The 18,784-nt window shown below is 53.3% G+C and overlaps 1 protein-coding gene across 2 annotated transcripts in view; it reads left to right on the top strand.

Moving 5' to 3' along the window:
• Nucleotides 1-15,485, top strand: part of ajm1 (apical junction component 1 homolog) — a 43,640-nt gene extending 28,155 nt beyond the window's left edge. Inside the window, exon 2 of one of the 2 annotated variants that reach the window (XM_087998660.1) lies at nt 11,046-15,485. In XM_087998660.1, the coding sequence (XP_087854786.1) occupies nt 11,099-14,125 (3,027 nt within the window). In that variant the 5' untranslated portion in view covers nt 11,046-11,098 and the 3' untranslated portion in view covers nt 14,126-15,485. Of the gene's footprint in view, nt 1-11,040 lie in introns of both variants that reach the window. The other variant, XM_087998659.1, reaches the window with a different exon arrangement.
• The last annotated feature ends 3,299 nt before the right edge of the window (nt 15,486-18,784 follow it).

Raw genomic sequence — 18,784 nt, 5'->3', positions numbered from 1 at the left:
GACACCTTCCATCATTTTACTGATGATGATGGAGTGTAGATTGATGGGGCAATAATTGACCAGGTTGGATTTGTCCTGCTTTTAGAAGTACAGGGTAATTTTCCACATTGTCAGGTAGATGCCAGTGTTATAACTGTACTGGATCTGTTTGGCTAGGGGAGCGGCAAATTCTGGAGTTCAGTACTATTGCTGGAATGTTGTCAGGGCCTGTAGCCTTTGTACTATCCAGTGTCTCCAACCATTTCTTGATATCATGGGGAGTGAATCAAATTGACTGAAGACTGGTATCTGTGACGCTGGGGACCACTGAAGGAGGCTGAGATGGATCAACTACTTGGCACTTCTGGCTGAAGATTTCTGCAAAAGCTTCAGCCTTATCTTTTACACTAATGTGCTGAACTCTTCCATCATTGAGGATGGGGATATTTGTGGGGCCGCCTCCCCCAGTGAGTTGTTTAATTGTCCGTCACCATTCACGACTGGATGTGGCAGGACTACAGAGCTTACATCTGATCCATTGATTTGGGATTGCTTAGCTCTGTCTAGCACTTGCTACTTTTGCTGTTTGGCAAGTAATCCTGTTTGGTGGCTTCACCACATTGACACCTCATTTTCAGGTATGCCTGGTGCTGCTCCTGGCATGCCCCCCTGTACTCTCCATTGAATGAGGGTTGATGACCCGGCTTGATGGTAATGGTTGAGTGGGGATGTGTTGGGCCATGAGGTTATGGATTGTGCCGGTGTACAGTTCTGCTGCTGTTAATGGCCCATTGTGCCTCATAGATAGCCAGTCTTAAGTTGCTTGACCTGTTCAAAGTCTGTCCCATTTAATACAGTGATAGTGCCACACAACACGTTGGAATTTATTCTCAGTGTGAAGGTGGGACTTTGTCTCCACAAGGACTGTACGATGGTCACTCTTACTGATACTGTCATGGGCAGATACATCTGCAGCTGACATGTTGATAAGGATGAGGTCAGGAATGTTTTATCCCCTCTTGTTGGTTCCCTCACCACCTACTGCAGACCCAGTCTGGCAGCTATGTCCTTTAGGACCTGACCAGCTCAATCTGTAATAATACTGTTGAGCCACTTTTGGTGGTGGATTTTGAAATCCCCCACCCAGAGTACATTCTGTGCCCTTGCCACCCTCAGTGCCTCCTCTAAATGGGGTTCAGCATTTGTACCGATTCATCAGTTGAGGGTAGTTGTTACGTGGTAACCAGGAGGAGGCTTGCCCATATTAAACCTGATACTATGAGACTTAATGGTGTCCAGAGTCAATGCTGAGGACTCCCAGGGCGACTCCCTCCTAACTGTATCCCACTGCGCCTCCACTGCTGCTGGGTCTGACCTGCCAGTGGCTCTGGATATATCCAGGGATGGTGATGGTGGTCTCTGGGAATTAGTCATCCTCACAGGATATTACCTGACAGGCTGTTGCTTGATGAGTTTGTGAGACAGTGTTAGTAAGGAGGACTTTGCAGGGTGGACAGGGTTGTTTGGTCATTGTTTGATCCAGTGCCTGGATTTGACTGTCCAGTTTCATTCTTCTTTTTAGACTTTGTCGTGTGTTGTAGTGGAACTGAGTGACTTGGTGGGTTATTTCAGAGGGAGGTTAAGGGTCAATTCGAGTGGGTCTGGAGTCACTGACTAGGCCAGGCCTACAAGGACAGCAATTTCTTTCTGGGAAGGGGAGTGACAGAGGGTGAAGGAGAGAGCGTGGAGGAGGGGGGAGAGGGTGAAGGAGGAGGAGATAGCGGCAAGAGGTGGAGAGAGGGTGAAGAAGAGAGGGTGGAGGAGGGAGGAGAGGGGAGAGGGTGAAGAGGGGGTGTGAAGAAGAGAGTGAAGAGGGTGAAGGAGAGAGCGGGGATAAGGTGAAGGAGAGGGTGGAGGAGGGGGTAGAGGGGAAATGGGGGAGAGGGTGAAGGAGACGGAGAGGGTGAAGGAGACGGGGGGGGAGGGTGAAGGAGAGAGGGTGGAGGAGGGGGGGAGAGGGTGAAGGTGGGAGGGGAGAGGGTAGAGGAGATGGTGAAAGAGAGGAAGAGAGCGAGGGGGGGGAGAGGGTGAGGGAGAGAGAGGGAGAGAGCGAGGGGGGAGAGGGTGAGGGAGAGAGGGAGAGAGCGAGGGGGGGAAAGGGTGAGGGGGGGAAGAGGGTGAGGGAGAGAGCGAGGGGGGAGAGGGTGAGGGAGAGAGAGGGAGAGAGCGAGGGGGGAGAGGGTGAAGGAGGGAGTAGTGAATCAGTGCAGAGTGTGGGAGGAATTGGGTCAGTCAGGGAGTAAAGGAGTGAACAGAGAGACTATAAAATAAGGGTGGAATTCTACAGAGACGTAGACACAGAGGGATGTTTGCCTTAATTAAAATTGAAAATCAGCTGAAAACAGCAGATGGGATATTTATAAATGGAAGTGTAAGGTACAAAATCAAGGATATTATTGTCAACCTTTACAAAACACAGGCTCACCCTCATCCGAAATATCGTTCATTTATTGACATCACATTTTAAGAAGGATGTGGCGGTTTTGAGACCGAACAGGGGAGATTTCTGAAAATAGATCCTGAGATGAGACATTTATGTTACGCACAGAGGTTGGAGAAGTGAGAGATTTGATTTGAGGCGTTCACAATGCTGAGAAAGACACAGAGCCGCAATTCCAAACTGGTGGAGGGATTGAGAACAGAAGAGACAGGTTGAAAGGGTAAAGGATTCCTCCTGCAGTGTTTGTTTCATATCTGGGATGTGCTGCCTGACAGCATGGTGCAGGGGGACAGCTTCAATCAGCACTTTCTAGAAGGAATCCCTGTCAAGAGAAACCTGCCCAGTGATAGGAAAGGTTGGGGGAATAGGCCAAGGCTTTTGAACAAGATAAATAGCCTCCTTCTGGCTGGCTACCTATGAGTCTGTACTAATTGGAATTAGTGTTAGCTTTTATTTCCCCGTGTACACAGGCACAAGAGTGCTATGAAAAGTGTACAAAATTTCCATCCCCAAGCACCATCTTCGGTGCAAAGATACCGAGGTACAAAATCTTATGTACAAAGTAGAAAAATAAAGAAATACCCTTAAAAGTTCAACATTACAGTCCTTTGAAAGCCATGGGCCTGCAGCCACTCTGAACTGGGCCTCCCCGATGGAGACCCACTCTGGGCCCACTCTTTCCTGAATTTGACAAGACAGGGCATTAGGGGACAATTGGTCGAAGCACAAAATACTCAGAGCACTCGTTGGAGTGAGTCGCTTGACTGAAACTGGAGAGGGGTATGGATCTGTGGAAGTGCTGAATGTCAGATGCTGTTGCCACAAGATCGTGGATGTTTTCCGAGGTGTTGTGGCCACTGTTGATCACTCACCAAAACAGATTCACTGCCCACTCATTGTTCGGCTTTCGGTAAGACCTTGCTGAGGTTAAATGCGCTGGGATGTGCAAACGGGGTATCTGGGGAGCATGAGGGTTGCTGTGAAAATACACAGCCTTCCCTTTCTCTGATCTGTCGCAGCCTTCTTAGCACCTGTCAGAAAATGAGAAGTGTCATTGTCTCTGAATGTTATTTGGGAGAGTGTGTGTCAGAGTGAGGCAGAGAGAGAGGAACAGGCAGAGAGAGAGGGGAACAGGCAGAGAGAGAGAGGAACAGGCAGAGAGAGAGGGGAACAGGCAGCGAGAGAGGGGAACAGGCAGCGAGAGAGGGGAACAGGCAGCGAGAGAGAGGGGAACAGGCAGAGAGAGAGAGGGGAACAGGCAAAGAGAGAGAGGGGAACAGGCAGAGAGAGAGAGGGGAACAGGCAGAGAGAGAGGGGAACAGGCAGAGAGAGAGGGGGGAACAGGCAGAGAGAGAGAGGGGGGAACAGGCAGAGAGAGAGGAACAGGCAGAGAGAGAGGGGGAACAGGCAGAGAAAGAGAGGAACAGACAGAGAGAGAGGGGAACAGGCAGAGAGAGAGAGGAACAGGCAGAGAGAGAGAGGAACAGGCAGAGAGAGAGAGGAACAGGCAGAGAGAAAGGGGAACAGGCAGAGAGAGAGGGGAACAGGCAGAGAGAGAGGGGAACAGGCAGAGAGAGAGAGAGAGGGGAACAGGCAGAGAGAGAGAGGGGAACAGGCAGAGAGAGAGGAACAGGCAGAGCGAGAGGGGAACAGGCAGAGAGAGAGAGAGGGTAACAGGCACAGAGAGGGAACTGGCTGAGAGAGAGGGGAACAGGCAGAGAGAGAGAGGGGAACAGGCAGAGAGAGAGAGGGGGGAACAGGCAGAGAGGGGGGAACAGGCAGAGAGAGAGAGGGGAACAGGCAGAGAGAGAGAGAGGAGAACAGGCAGAGAGAGAGAGGGTAACAGGCACAGAGAGGGAACAGGCAGAGAGAGAGGGGAACAGGCAGAGAGAGAGGGGAACAGGCAGAGAGAGAGGGGGGAACAGGCAGAGAGAGAGGGGGGAACAGGCAGAGAGGGAGAGGGAACAGGCAGAGAGAGGGGGGAACAGGCAGAGAGAGGGGGGAACAGGCAGAGAGAGGGGGGAACAGGCAGAGAGAGGGGGGAACAGGCAGAGAGAGGAACAGGCAGAGAGGGGGGGAACAGGCAGAGAGAGAGGAACAGGCAGAGAGAGAGAGGAACAGGCAGAGAGAGAGAGGGGAACAGGCAGAGAGAGGGGGGGAACAGTCAGAGAGGGGGGGAACAGGCAGAGAGAGAGGAACAGGCAGAGAGAGAGGGGAACAGGCAGAGAGAGAGAGGGTAACAGGCACAGAGAGGGAACAGGCAGAGAGAGAGAGAGGAACAGGCAGAGAGAGAGGGGAACAGGCAGAGAGAGAGGGGAACAGGCAGAGAGAGAGGAACAGGCAGAGAGAGAGAGAGGAACAGGCAGAGAGAGAGAGGGGAACAGGCAGAGAGAGAGAGGGGAACAGGCACAGAGAGGGAACAGGCAGAGAGAGAGGGGAACAGGCAGAGAGAGAGAGGGGAACAGGCAGAGAGAGAGAGAGGAACAGGCACAGAGAGAGAGGGGAACAGGCAGAGAGAGAGAGAGGGGAACAGGCAGAGAGAGAGAGGAACAGGCAGAGAGAGAGGGAGAGTGAGGAACAGGAGGTATCAGTGACTGGGGTTGTCAGGGTCCGGTGGTGGACAGGAAACCTAGAATTCAGGAGTTCCAAAACCCACCCGGACACTCTGGGTCAGTTAGACCCGAAACGTCAGCTCTTTCCTCTCCTTACAGATGCTGCCCGACCTGCTGAGATTTTCCAGCATTTTCTCTTTGTTGGTCTGGGAAGATCACTTCTGCCTGGTGAAGTGCGGCCTGTCCTGTGATGTATTGATTGTTGGTAACGGCTCAGTGAGCTGCTGTAAGCCGACAGTGAGGTGAACAAACTGACCTGGCACGGTCACCACAAACTGACTTCCGTGTGTCCGGTGACTGAGTGCTCCTTGAGCGGCGGTGGATGTTTCTTTGGGAATTTTGGGATCGTGCTGTGTAAGATCATGCAGGAGGGTAAGCAGGCACTGTGATATGACGTGTCTAGAGGAGCAGCTGTTCCTATAGCAACCATCGGTCCTCAGTGGCATTGTTTTATAAATAACTCTGGGCAGGGAGAAGCTTCAGATTAATTACCGAGCACAGTTAGTGTGAGCACAGAGCCCAACACCAGGTGACACTGCAGCCTCTCACCCTCAACAGGAACGTGGAAGGGCCAGGGACTAACGCTCAGCTCACCCCTCACCCTCACCCCTCACTCTCAGCCTCATCCCTCACTCCCAAACCAAGCCCTCACCCTCTCACACACTCCTCACACTCACACCCACCCCTCACACACACTCCTCACCCTCGTTCCTCACTCCTCACATGGATCCCTCACACTCACTCCTACACGCATCCCTCACACCCAAACCAACCCCTCACCCTCACCCACACTCCTCACACTCACACCCACCCCTCACTCTCAGCCTCATCCCTCACTCCCAAACCAAGCCCTCACCCTCTCACGCACTCCTCACACTCACACCCACCCCTCACACACACTCCTCACCCTCGTTCCTCACTCCTCACATGGATCCCTCACACTCACTCCTACACGCATCCCTCACACCCAAACCAACCCCTCACCCTCACCCACACTCCTCACACTCACACCCACCCCTCACTCTCAGCCTCATCCCTTACTCCCAAACCAACCTCTCACACTCACACCCACCCCTCACTCTCACCCACCCCTCACTCTCACCCTCATTCTCACACACACTCCTCACCCTCGTCCCTCGCATGCATCCCTCACACTCACTCCTACACGCATCCCTCACACTCATGCACACTCCTCACAATCACACCCACCCCTCACTCCCAAACCAACCCCTCACCCTCACACACATCCCTCACTCCACTTGCAATCCTCAGCCTCATCCCTCACACCCACCCTTATCCTCACACATACTCCTCAGCCTCATCCCTCAATCCCGCCTCAGGCGACTGACTGTGTGGAGTTTGCACGTTCTCCCAGTGTCTGCGTGGGTTTCCTCCGGGTGCTCCGGTTTCCTCCCACAGTCCAAAGATGTGCAGGGTCAGGTGAATTGGCCATGCTAAATTGCCCGTAGTGTTAGGTAAGGGGTAAATGTAGGGGAATGGGTGGGTTGCACTTCGGCGGGTCGGTGTGGACTTGTTGGGCCGAAGGGCCTGTTTCCACACTGTAATATAATCTAATCTAATCTAATCCCTATCCTCATCCCCCCAGCCTCATTCTTTACACTCACCCCTCACTCCTCAATCTCATCCTCACTCCCAGCCCCGTCCCTCACACACACCGAATCCCTACACTGTGAAAACAGGCCCTTCAGCCCAAGTTCGACACAAACCCTCTAAAGAGTAACCCACCCAGACCCATTTCCCTATTACTCTACATTTGCCCCTGGCAGGAATTGAACCCGGTCCCTGGCGCTGTGAGGCAACAGCGCTAACCACAGAGCCACCAGATTGATACAGTCTATATAGAGAGAATGTGCCAGCGAGATTAGTTTTGGATTGATACAGAGGTATAGAGAGAGAGTAAGCTAGTGGGATTAGTTTGAGTTTAGTACAGGAAAATGGGGAGAGAGTGGGACCATGGAATTAGTTTGAGCTTAATACTCGACTACAGGAAGAGTGTCCAGTGGGATTTGTTTGGGATTGATTCAGGGCTGCAGGGAGACAGCAGGGCAGTGGGATTAGTTTGTTGACCACAGCTAAAATGTATGACCCCAGGTGTATTTGATCCATCTCTCTGGTTGAATGGTTACCACTGTCTGGGACCACCGAATGCAGAAGATGAGCTTCCTGACTGGACGCTGACTGTGGAAAGATTGCTTGACCCTGATAATCATTGGCCATTTCCCTCAGTTGTTAATGAGCTGGTGATAAGTTCACCCTGATTTTCTGGATCTCGCTTGCATTCTCACTTGGAGAAACTTTGTGTAACCTCTCGGTGTTCACTCTGTCTCCATCTCCTGGTGAATTTTAACTTGCAAAGGTGGAATCCTGCAGATAGTGGATTTGAGCTATAGGGAGAGGCTGAACAGGCTGGGGCTGTTTTCCCTGGAGCGTCGGAGGCTGAGGGGTGACCTTATAGAGGTTTACAAAATTATGAGGGGCATGGATAGGATAAATAAACAAAGTCTTTTCCCTGGGGTCGGGGAGTCCAGAACTGGAGGGCATAGGTTTAGGGTGAGAGGGGAAAGATATAAAAGAGACCTAAGGGGCAACATTTTCACGCAGTGGGTGGTAAGTGTATGGAATGAGCTGCCAGAGGAAGTGGTGGAGACTGGTACAATTGCAACATTTAAGAGGCATTTGGATGGGTATATGAATAGGAAGGGTTTGGAGGGATATGGGCCGGGTGTAGGAAGGTGGGACTAGATTGGGTTGGGATATCTGGTTGGCGTAGACAGGTTGGACCGAAGGGTCTGTTTCTGTGCTGTACATCTCTATGACTCTATGACCTGAATTGCAAAGAGCAGAGCTTGCAACATTGGCAGAGGCAGAGAGAAGGAGTTGGTGTTTCCAGTCTGTGACCTTCCAACAGACGTCAGCCAGGTTTGGGATCATCGAGGAAGCAGGAGGGGACTAAACTACAGTTCTCTGATCAGGTGGAAGACAGGACAGATCAAATGTCAAAAACAAAATGGTAGAGAAATGACAAAGGAAGCTTGGAGTTTAATGTGGAAAAGTAAGAGGTGATTCACTTTGGAAGGAGTAACAGGAATGCAGAGTACTGGGCTAATGGTAAGATTCTTGGTAGTGTAGATGAGCAGAGAGATCTCAGTGCCCAGGTACATAGATCCCTGAAAGTAGCCACCCAGGTTGATAGGGTTGTTAAGAAGGCATACGGTGTGTTAGCTTTTATTGGTAGAGAGATTGAGTTTTGGAGCCACGAGGTTATGCTGTAGCTGTACAAAACTCTGGTGCGGCCACACTTGGTGTATTGTGTACAGTTCTGGTCATCGCATTATAGGAAGTATGTGGAAGCTTTGGAAAGGGTTCAGAGAAGATTTACGAGGATGTTGCCTGGTATGGAGGGAAGGTTTTATGATGAAAGGCTGAAGGATTTGAGGCTGTTCTCATTGGAGAGAAGAAGGCTAAGAGGGGATTTGATAGAGACATACAAGATGATCAGAGGATTGGATGGGGTAGACAGTGAAAGTCTTTTTCCTTGGAGGCTGACGTCAGCTTGTATGAGGAGTCATAGCTGCAAGTTGAGGGGTGATAGATTTAAGACAGATGTCAGAGGCAACTTCTTTACTCAGAGTGGTAAGGGCGTGGAATGCCCTACCTGCCAACGTAGTTAACTCTGCCACATTAGGGAGATTTAAACAATCCTTGGATAAGCACAAGGATAATAATGGGATAGTGTAGGGGGATTGGGCTTAGATTAGTTCACAGGTCGGTGCAACATCAAGGGCCGAAGGGCCAGTTCTGCGCTGGATTGTTCTATGTTCTATGTACAGGAGTAAACTGGAGGGCAACATATAAACTGATTAAGAAAGCTTCTGGAGGTATGTGAAAATTATTAAAGACAAAATGAGGAACAAAGAGAAGGCAGATCAATTAACTGTATACTTTGGTTCTGTCTTACCAAAAGAGGACACACATAGCATCAGAGTGTTTGGGAACACAGGGTCTAGTGAAGGAAGTCAGTATTATTAAGGAAATGCTGTGGGGGAAATTAGCGGCATTAAAGGCCAAGAAGCCTGTATTTTAGGAAGTGGCCTAAGAAATCGTGGATGTTTTGGTGGTCATCCTTCAAGATTCTATGGACTGTGAATTGGAGGGTAGCTAATGGAACCCTACTATTTAAAAACGAAGGAGAGAAAATAGTGAATTATAGACTTCTTCGTAGTGAAGAAATGGCGACAGTCATAGACTCAGAGATGTACAGCATGGAAACAGACCCTTCGGTCCAACCCGTCCATGCCGACCAGATATCCCAACCCAGTCTAGTCCCACCTGCCAGCACCCGGCCCATATCCCTCCAAACCCTTCCTATTCATATACCCATCCAAATGCCTCTTAAATGTTGCAATTGTACCAGCCTCCACCACTTCCTCTGGCAGCTCATTCCATACATGTACCACCCTCTGCGTGAAAAGGTTGCCCCTTAGGTCTCTTTTATATCTTTACCCTCTCACCTCTAAAAATGGACTCCCCCACCCCCAGGGAATGGACTTTGACTGTTATCCTATCCATGCCCCAGCCTGTTCAGCCTCTCCCTGTAGCTCAGATCCTCCAACCCTGGCAACATCCTTGTAAATCTTTTCTGAATTCTTTCAAGTTTCACAACATCTTTCTGATAGGAAGGAGACCAGAATTGCATGCAATATTCCAACAGTGGCCTAACCAATGTCCTGTACAGCCGTAACATGGCCTCCCAACTCCTGTACTCAATACTCTGACCAATAAAGGAAAGCATACCAAACGCCTTCTTCACTATCCTATCTACCTGCGACTCCACTTTCAAGGAGCTATGAACCTGCACTCCAAGGTCTCTCTGTTCAGCAACACTCCCTAGGACCTTATCATTAAGTGTATAAGTCCTGCTAAGATATGCTTTCCCAAAATGCAGCACCATCAAAAAAGGTTGAAAGCAGAGTATTTGGGAAAGAGTGGTAGGATTGAACAGAGTCTGCCTGGATTTACAAAAGGAAAACCACACTCAGCAAATCAATATGTTGAGCTAATAAGGTGGAACCAGAGGATGTGGTTTACTTGGACTTTTAGAAGACTTTCAGTAAGGTCCCATTTAACAGATTAGTACGAATATTATAATGGATGAGATTGGGGTAGTGTACATGGACAGGGAACTGGTTAGGAGACAGGAAACAGAGCAGGAATACATGGGCCTTTTTCCGCGTAGCAGCCAGTGACTAGTACAGGATCAGTGTTGGGAGTTCCGCTGTTCACAATCTGTATTAGTGATTTAGCTGGGAGAACTAACACTTACAGACAACACAAAGCTGGGTGAGCTGTGAGGAGAGTGCACAGTGTAATCTGGACAAGCACGGTGGGTGGCCCGGTGGCTTAGTGGTTAGCACTGCTGCCTCACAGCGCCAGGGTCTCAGGTTCAATTCCAGTCTCGGGCGACTGACTGTGTGGAGGTTGCACGTTCTCCCCGTGTCTGCGTGGGTTTCCTCCGGGTGCTCCGGTTTCCTCCCACAGTCCAAAGATGTGCAGGTCAGGTAAATTGGCCATGCGAAATTGCCCGTAGTGTTAGGTCAGTTAGTCAGAGGGAAATGGGTCTGGGTGGGTTACTCTTCGGCGGGTCAGTGTGGACTGGTTGGGCCGAAGGGCCTGTTTCCACACTGTAGGGAATCTAATCTAATCAACATGATCATATTGAATGGGGGAGCGGGCTGAATGGCCTACTTCTGCTCCTAGTTTGTGTGTTTCACACAGACAGTAACAAAGCACACACACACACACTACTACTATGAGTCCTGTGAATCTCAGGCCTGATAAACTGCGAGTGTGCCACTGATAGCAGGGAAGCTACAAACCAATACCAGGAGCAGTAATTTAAAATTCAAATTTCAATTGTCTTTTTTGCAGGGTAGATTCATCGTGAAAGGGTCTGAGGAAATTCAGCAAAGGTTACAGCTCCTTTAAGATGACACGGACAGACCCACCAGACATACTGGTATCTACTGTGTATCGAGAGATTAGAGTCAGCCCAATGCCAGGTGAGCCCAAAGTCTACCGAGCCCAGCGCAAGTGTGATGCCTCCAAGCTCAGCTCCTCTGCCCAGGACAGCCAGCATTACGTTCACAAGCGACAGTGTCGAAGCTTTGACTTCCTGCAGTCACTAGACGGCCAGGCAGAGTCTGGAGCCTCCATGGAGGAGTACATGCCTGGGCGAGGTGTTCGACAGCCAAACAGCCCTGAGCCTGCCTGGGACTCGCTGGGAAGACAAGTCCACCTCCGCTCCTCAGCTCCTGAGCTGGTTGCCAGCAGGCTGTGTGCCCACGCAGGGGAGCCCAGGGAGGCCTTCAGACCAGAGACCAAGAAGAGAGGCAGATCTAAGAGTGCCCCCAGGGTGAAGACCATCTACCGGCCCGTCCCAGTGGAGGTGGGCTCACCTGAGCTGACCCGCAGGGGCCGGGAGGCGCTGCGGGGGCACAGGGAATCCCAGAAGAGGACAGAAACCTCACCGAGGAGGGACCAGCCTCAGCCGGCCCGGACCAGGATCAACGAGGTGCACCCCATCAAGCTGCAGCCCCAACGGGGCGATGCCAGCCTGTACTCCCCTCTGTACGTCAGCGAGAGCAGCGAGGGCTACGAGGAGTGCCCAGTTGGCAAGGCCGGAGCAGGGGCACACGTACGGTACCGTGTCGACATGAAGCCCGAGGACCCGGCGATGACCTCATCCTCGCGGATGTGGAAGACCCCGCAAAAGCAGAGCGCCGTCGGCAGTTGGCAGTGCCAGCCTGGGCGCAGTCTGACCGTCCCAGCTAACCGGCGGGCGGGGAGGACTCACTCTCCGAGCGAGTCGTTCGGCGGCGATTACTGGACACTCACCGCTCACAACAACTGCTCCCCGCATCGGTACTACCACCAGGACGAGGGCAGGAGGGGCATCCCGCAGCTGGTCCAGACCATGCCAGCCTTCAGTCAGCAACCTTACGCCGACCCCAGGAGACTGTCCCGCCCAGGGGCACAGCCCAATATCTACTACACTGAGGAACGGGGGAGGCCTTCACAGCATCGCTACACTTCGCCAATGCATTACCACGACTGGTGGGGCACGTACCGAGCTGCCCATGCCCACCAGAGTTACCTATCTCAATGCCCTCCTTACTGGGAAGGCAGAGCCAGCACCCTGTCCCCTCATGGTTCGTACTACGGCATCGACCAGCACAGGCTGGACTCCGAGTCCCGTTACTACTCCAAGTCCTGGGATAACATCCTGTCCCCGAGCCGACACCGGGCCGAGTTCCCGGCCACCGACTGCCGCAGCTACGAGACCCTGCCCCTGCAGGAGAGGCCTGGCCGCTCGGCCGAGTCCAGGCGCCGGCCCACCGTAGTCAACTTGTCCCGGTCCCCGCAGCGGTACGCCGCCCTCTCCCTGTCCGAGAGCTCACTGGCCGACAAGCTCCAGGGGGACGGCAGCAGGGGGAGCCAGGGGAGGGCTTGGTACATCACCCCAGAGATCACCATCACTGACAACGAGCTGCGGGCTAACGGGCCGCCGCAGGCCCGAGTCAGGCCCGAGTCCGGACGGCAACAGGCCCTGGACAGCGGCAACGGCCTCAGCGCCTCCTTCAACGACCTGCTCTCCTGTAACCTGGAGCCGGGCTCGGGCCCAGCGTCGTCAGGGGCAACGGCGGCCGGGGGAGGTGGGTTTGGAGGGGGAGGCTGTCCTCACCGGCCCGGGAAGCAGCAGCAGCTGGACGACGTGCTGGCCGACCTGGTAATCGACACCTGCAAGGCCCCGGCCGCCAAACCCAGCGACTCGGACGCTCTGGTTGACCAGCTGAGGAGGCTGATTGCCGCCGAGGACCTGTCAGGTGACCGCGGCGTGAGAACCGTGCTGGTACACACCAGCGAGCCGCAGAAGGCCAAGGCCCAGCTGGGGACGTTAGGCCCGAGCCCTGAGTCCCACAGCCTGGGCCTAGGCCTGGGCCTGGGCCCGGGCCTATCACGGAGCCCCAGCTACCCAAGTCCGTGCGACGGGCCTCCCCAAGAGCGCGGCGTCTCGGACGACGTGGACACCATGATGTGCTCGAACCTCAAGTGCGGCCTAACGGAGACCCTGTTCAACGCAAGGCTTTACTTCAAGTCGTGCCACAGCTGCTACACGTACTACTGCTCGCGGAACTGCCGCAAGGACGACTGGGAGATGCACAAGGAGGCCTGCGTCTATGGCCGGGTCAGCAGCACGTGTAAGCGGGTGCTGAGGAGCTGCCGCGAGAACCATGCGGCCCACAAGGCCTTCTCCCGCATTGCCAGGATGGGCTACCTGTCCCGGGGAAAGGGGGTCCTGTTCCAGGGCTTCCCGAACCCGGGCTCGGCCGACAACTTCCTGCAGTACGGCCTGGAGAGCCTGCTGCTGGCCCCCACCTACCTGTCGCTGCGGGAGCTGGATGGCTACGCTGAGCCACTGGGCGAATACCTGAGGGAGATCCAGGAGGCCGCCCAGCTCTACGACCCGGACGAGTGCTTCCTGCTGAACGTGTCGATCGCCCTGGGCCAGAAGGTGCCCGAGAACCCGTCACCCCGGCTCCAGACGCCGACGGTGCGCAGGTTTGCCAAGATCGCGCTGGCCTCCGGTAGCCCTGAGAAGAAGGGCAAGGCGCTGAGGGCCGACGACGAGATGGAGACCCTGATCCTGACGCCGCCGCCGGGCACCGGTGACATCGCGCAGGATGACGAGGCGGGACGCAGGGCCCGGGAGGTATGCTTCATCAACGTGCAGCGGGAGCTGCGCATCCGAGGGGTATTCCTGCGGCACGAGTACCCCCAGATCTACCAGGATCTCTGCGAGTTCGTGGAGAGCAATAAGAGATTTACCCCCACCACCATTTACCCCATTGACAAGAGAACGGGCAAGCAGTTCATGTGTATGATCATGGCCGCCTCCGAGCCACTGACTCTCGAGTGGGTTCGCAAACCCAACCTACTGGAGGACATGATGTGAGGCCGCACTTGTTTAATATCTTTGTAGGTATTGTATTTTATACAAGAACTCTCTGCCAAGGGGCTGGGTGTGATCTGAAAGGGAGAAGGCCGTCTCACCTCGACCTCCCCCTCCCCCACCCCTCCGCTCCCCTCCCCTCCCTTCCCCACACAACCTTGTCACCCTCTAACCCCAACTGGGGCCTAGCAGAGCAACAGAGGCCTGGAGAAGGAAACCACCCGGACCTTTACAACAAGGATGTTGTTAATTTGAAGGGCCCGGATATCAGAGTTCCCTGGGTGGGAAAGCTGTGAAACGCACCCTGTTTCTCCCTGAGAATCACTGGGATTTCACTGCCATGGGTGGACCGACCCCTCTCAGTTGCTGCGGACCTCCCATCTTGTTCCCAGTTCAGGGTTTTAAGAAGTCAGGGTGACTTCCTCTCTTTCTGGGGAGCAGGCAGTGTTCCAGTCAGGCCGAGACAGCGGTGGGGTTGTGTGAGGAAAAGATTTACGTCACTGAAGTACAGCTGAGGCCCAGAGGGAAGTGGCGGAGTTAGGATCGATCGAGCTGTCACTACAAAGGGAGGGAGGTTTCAGGGTGGGGAGACTGAGTTAATACAGTCATGATGGCGCCATTATGGCTCCTCAACGACACAATCACAATCATGGGCCGTGGTTGGGCTACTGGAGACTGAGATGGGAGTTTGGGGAGAAGGCTAAAGGCTTTGGAGGCCGTCAGATCAGAGATTCCCGAGAGCTGCCAGATGGTGTGTAAGTGAGATATTTCCTGCAGCGATCTCAGCCGCACATTGACATAAAGACTCACCTAAGGCAGAAACAGGAAAGCATAACAACACCCCCCCCCCCCCCCCCCCCAGCCCAGCACAGTCTGGGAATGTAACCCTCAGCTCACTGCATCATTGCAATTAACTTTGCTGCCACAGATTAGGACAAGAAAATCCAGACAGCTTTCTTGATCCACGACATTTCCCAGTGTCCATATGAACAGAGGGATTTGATTGGAATTTAATAGAAGCCAGGAGTGAAAACTTAACCACACTGTTTATGTACAAACTGGGGGATGAGGTCAAACACTGACATTTCACACACTGGGACAGTGGGCTACAGTCTGGGACATTAGGTCACACACTGGGACAGTGGGCTACAGTCTGCGACATTAGGTCACACACTGGGACAGCGGGCTACAGTCTGGGACATTAGGTCACACACTGGGACAGTGGGCTACAGTCTGCGACATTAGGTCACACACTGGGACAGTGGGCTACAGTCTGCGACATTAGGTCACACACTGGGACAGTGGGCTACAGTCTGCGACATTAGGTCACACACTGGGACAGTGGGCTACAGTCTGCGACATTAGGTCACACACTGGGACAGTGGGCTACAGTCAGGGACATTAGGTCACTCACTGGAACAGTGGGCTACAGTCTGGGACATTAGGTCACACACTGGGACAGTGGGCTACAGTCTGCGACATTAGGTCACACACTGGGACAGTGGGCTACAGTCAGGGACATTAGGTCACTCACTGGAACAGTGGGCTACAGTCTGGGACATTAGGTCACACACTGGGACAGTGGGCTACAGTCTGGGACATTAGGTCACACACTGGGACTGTGGGCTACAGTCTGCGACTTTAGGTCACACACTGGGACAGTGGGCTACAGTCTGCGACATTAGGTCACACACTGGGACAGTGGGCTACAGTCTGCGACATTAGGTCACACACTGGGACAGTGGGCTACAGTCTGCGACATTAGGTCACACACTGGGACAGTGGGCTACAGTCTGCGACATTCGGTCACACACTGGGACAGTGGGCTACAGTCTGGGACATTAGGTCACACACTGGGACAAGGCTACAGTCTGCGACATTAGGTCACACACTGGGGCAGTGGGCTACAGTCTGGGACATTCGGTCACACACTGGGACAGTGGGCTACAGTCTGGGACATTAGGTCACACACTGGGACAGTGGGATACAGTCTGGAACATTCAGTCACACACTGGGACAGTGGGCTACTGTCAGGGACATTAGGTCACACACTGGGACAGTGGGCTACAGTCTGGGACATTAGGTCACACACTGGGACAGTGGGATACAGTCTGGAACATTCAGTCACACACTGGGACAGCGGGCTACAGTCTGGGACATTAGGTCACACACTGGGACAGTGGGCTACAGTCTGGGACATTAGGTCACACACTGGGACAGTGGGCTACAGTCTGGGACATTAGGTCACACACTGGGACAGTGGGCTACAGTCAGGGACATTAGGTCACACACTGGGACAGTGGGCTACAGTCAGGGACATTAGGTCACACACTGGGACAGTGGGCTACAGTCAGGGACATTAGGTCACACACTGGGACAGTGGGCTACAGTCTGGGACATTAGGTCACACACCGGGACAGTGGGCTACAGTCTGGGACATTCAGTCACACACTGGGACAGCGGGCTACAGTCTGGGACATTAGGTCACACACTGGGACAGTGGGCTACAGTCTGCGACATTAGGTCACACACTGGGACAGTGGGCTACAGTCTGGGACATTAGGTCACACACTGGGATAGTGGGCTACAGTCTGCGACATTAGGTCACACACTGGGACAGCGGGCTACAGTCTGGGACATTAGGTCACACACTGGGACAGTGGGCTACAGTCTGGGACATTAGGTCACACACTGGGACAGTGGGCTACAGTCTGGGACATTAGGTCACACACTGGGACAGTGGGCTACAGTCTGGGACATTAGGTCACACACTGGGACAGTGGGCTACAGTCTGGGACATTAGGTCACACACTGGGACAGTGGGCTACAGTCTGGGACATTAGGTCACACACTGGGACAGTGGGCTACAGTCAGGGACATTAGGTCACACACTGGGACAGTGGGCTACAGTCTGGGACATTAGGTCACACACTGGGACAGTGGGCTACAGTCTGGGACATTAGGTCACACACTGGGACAGTGGGCTACAGTCAGGGACATTAGGTCACACACTGGGACAGTGGGCTACAGTCTGGGACATTAGGTCACACACTGGGACAGCGGGCTACAGTTTGGGACAGGTCACACACTGGGACAGCGGGCTACAGTCTGGGACATTAGGTCACACACTGGGACAGTGGGCTACAGTCTGGGACATTAGGTCACACACTGAGACAGCGGGCTACAGTCTGGGACATTAGGTCACACACTGGGACAGTGGGCTACAGTCAGGGACATTAGGTCACTCACTGTGGCAGCGGGCTACAGTCTGGGACATTAGGTCACACGCTGGGACAGCGGGCTACAGTCTGCGACATTAGGTCACACACTGGGACAGCGGGCTACAGTCTGCGACATTAGGTCACACACTGGGACAGCGGGCTACAGTCTGGGACATTAGGTCACACACTGGGACAGCGGGCTACAGTCTGGGACATTAGGTCACACACTGGGACAGCGGGCTACAGTCTGGGACATTAGGTCACACACTGGGACAGCGGGCTACAGTCTGGGACATTAGGTCACACACTGGGACAGCGGGCTACAGTCTGGGACATTAGGTCACACACTGGGACAGCGGGCTACAGTCTGGGACATTAGGTCACACACTGGGACAGCGGGCTACAGTCTGGGACATTAGGTCACACACTGGGACAGCGGGCTACAGTGTGGGACATTAGGTCACACACTGGGACAGCGGGCTACAGTGTGGGACATTAGGTCACACACTGGGACAGCGGGCTACAGTCTGCGACATTAGGTCACACACTGGGACAGTGGGCTACAGTCTGGGACATTAGGTCACACACTGGGACAACGGGTGATGCAATTTGTTTCACACAGTGGACCACACACTGTCACTTCACAAAGTGGGATTGAGGGTCCCTCGCTCTCATTTCACACACATTAACTGCAACTGCGCATTACATGTCATTTGGGACCATGAATCTCTCAATTTCGCCTCACACCCTGCCACGGTTCACACACTGTCATTTCACTGGGACAGTGGGTCACACCCTGGAACAGTGGATCACACTGTCATTTCACTGGGACAGTGGACCACACACTGTCATTTCACTGGGACAGTGGATCACACACTGTCATTTCACTGGGATAGTGGATCACACACTCATTTCACTGGAACAGTGGGTCACACGCAGTCGTTTCACTAGAACAGTGGATCAGATTGTCATTTCACTGGAATAGTGGGTCACACACTGTCATTTCACTGGGACAGTGGGTCACACACTGTCATTTCACTGGGACAGTGGGTCACAAACTGACTTTTCACTGGGACAGTGGATCAAACACAGTCATTTCACTGGGACAGTGGGTCACACTCATTTCACGAGATCACTGGGTCACACCCTGTGATTTCACTGGGATGGTGGGTCACACACTGCTTCCACAGGGACAGTGGGTAACACTGTCATTTCACTGGGACAGTGGATCACACCCTGGAACAGCGAATCACACTGTTATTTCACTGAGACAGTGGATCACCCCCTGTCATTTCACTGGGACAGTGGATCACATACTGTCATTTCAGTGGATCACACTGTCATTTCACTGGGACAGTGGGTCACATTCATTTCACTGTAACAATGGATCACACACTATCACTTCACTGAGACAGTGGATCACACACTCATTTCACTGGGA

The sequence above is a fragment of the Chiloscyllium plagiosum genome, unplaced genomic scaffold (assembly GCF_037043375.1).
Source record: "Chiloscyllium plagiosum isolate Xiang-an unplaced genomic scaffold, Cpla_swu_hap1 HiC_scaffold_21, whole genome shotgun sequence".
Lineage (NCBI taxonomy): Eukaryota > Metazoa > Chordata > Chondrichthyes > Orectolobiformes > Hemiscylliidae > Chiloscyllium > Chiloscyllium plagiosum.
This window is presented reverse-complemented; position numbering and strand designations above follow the sequence as displayed.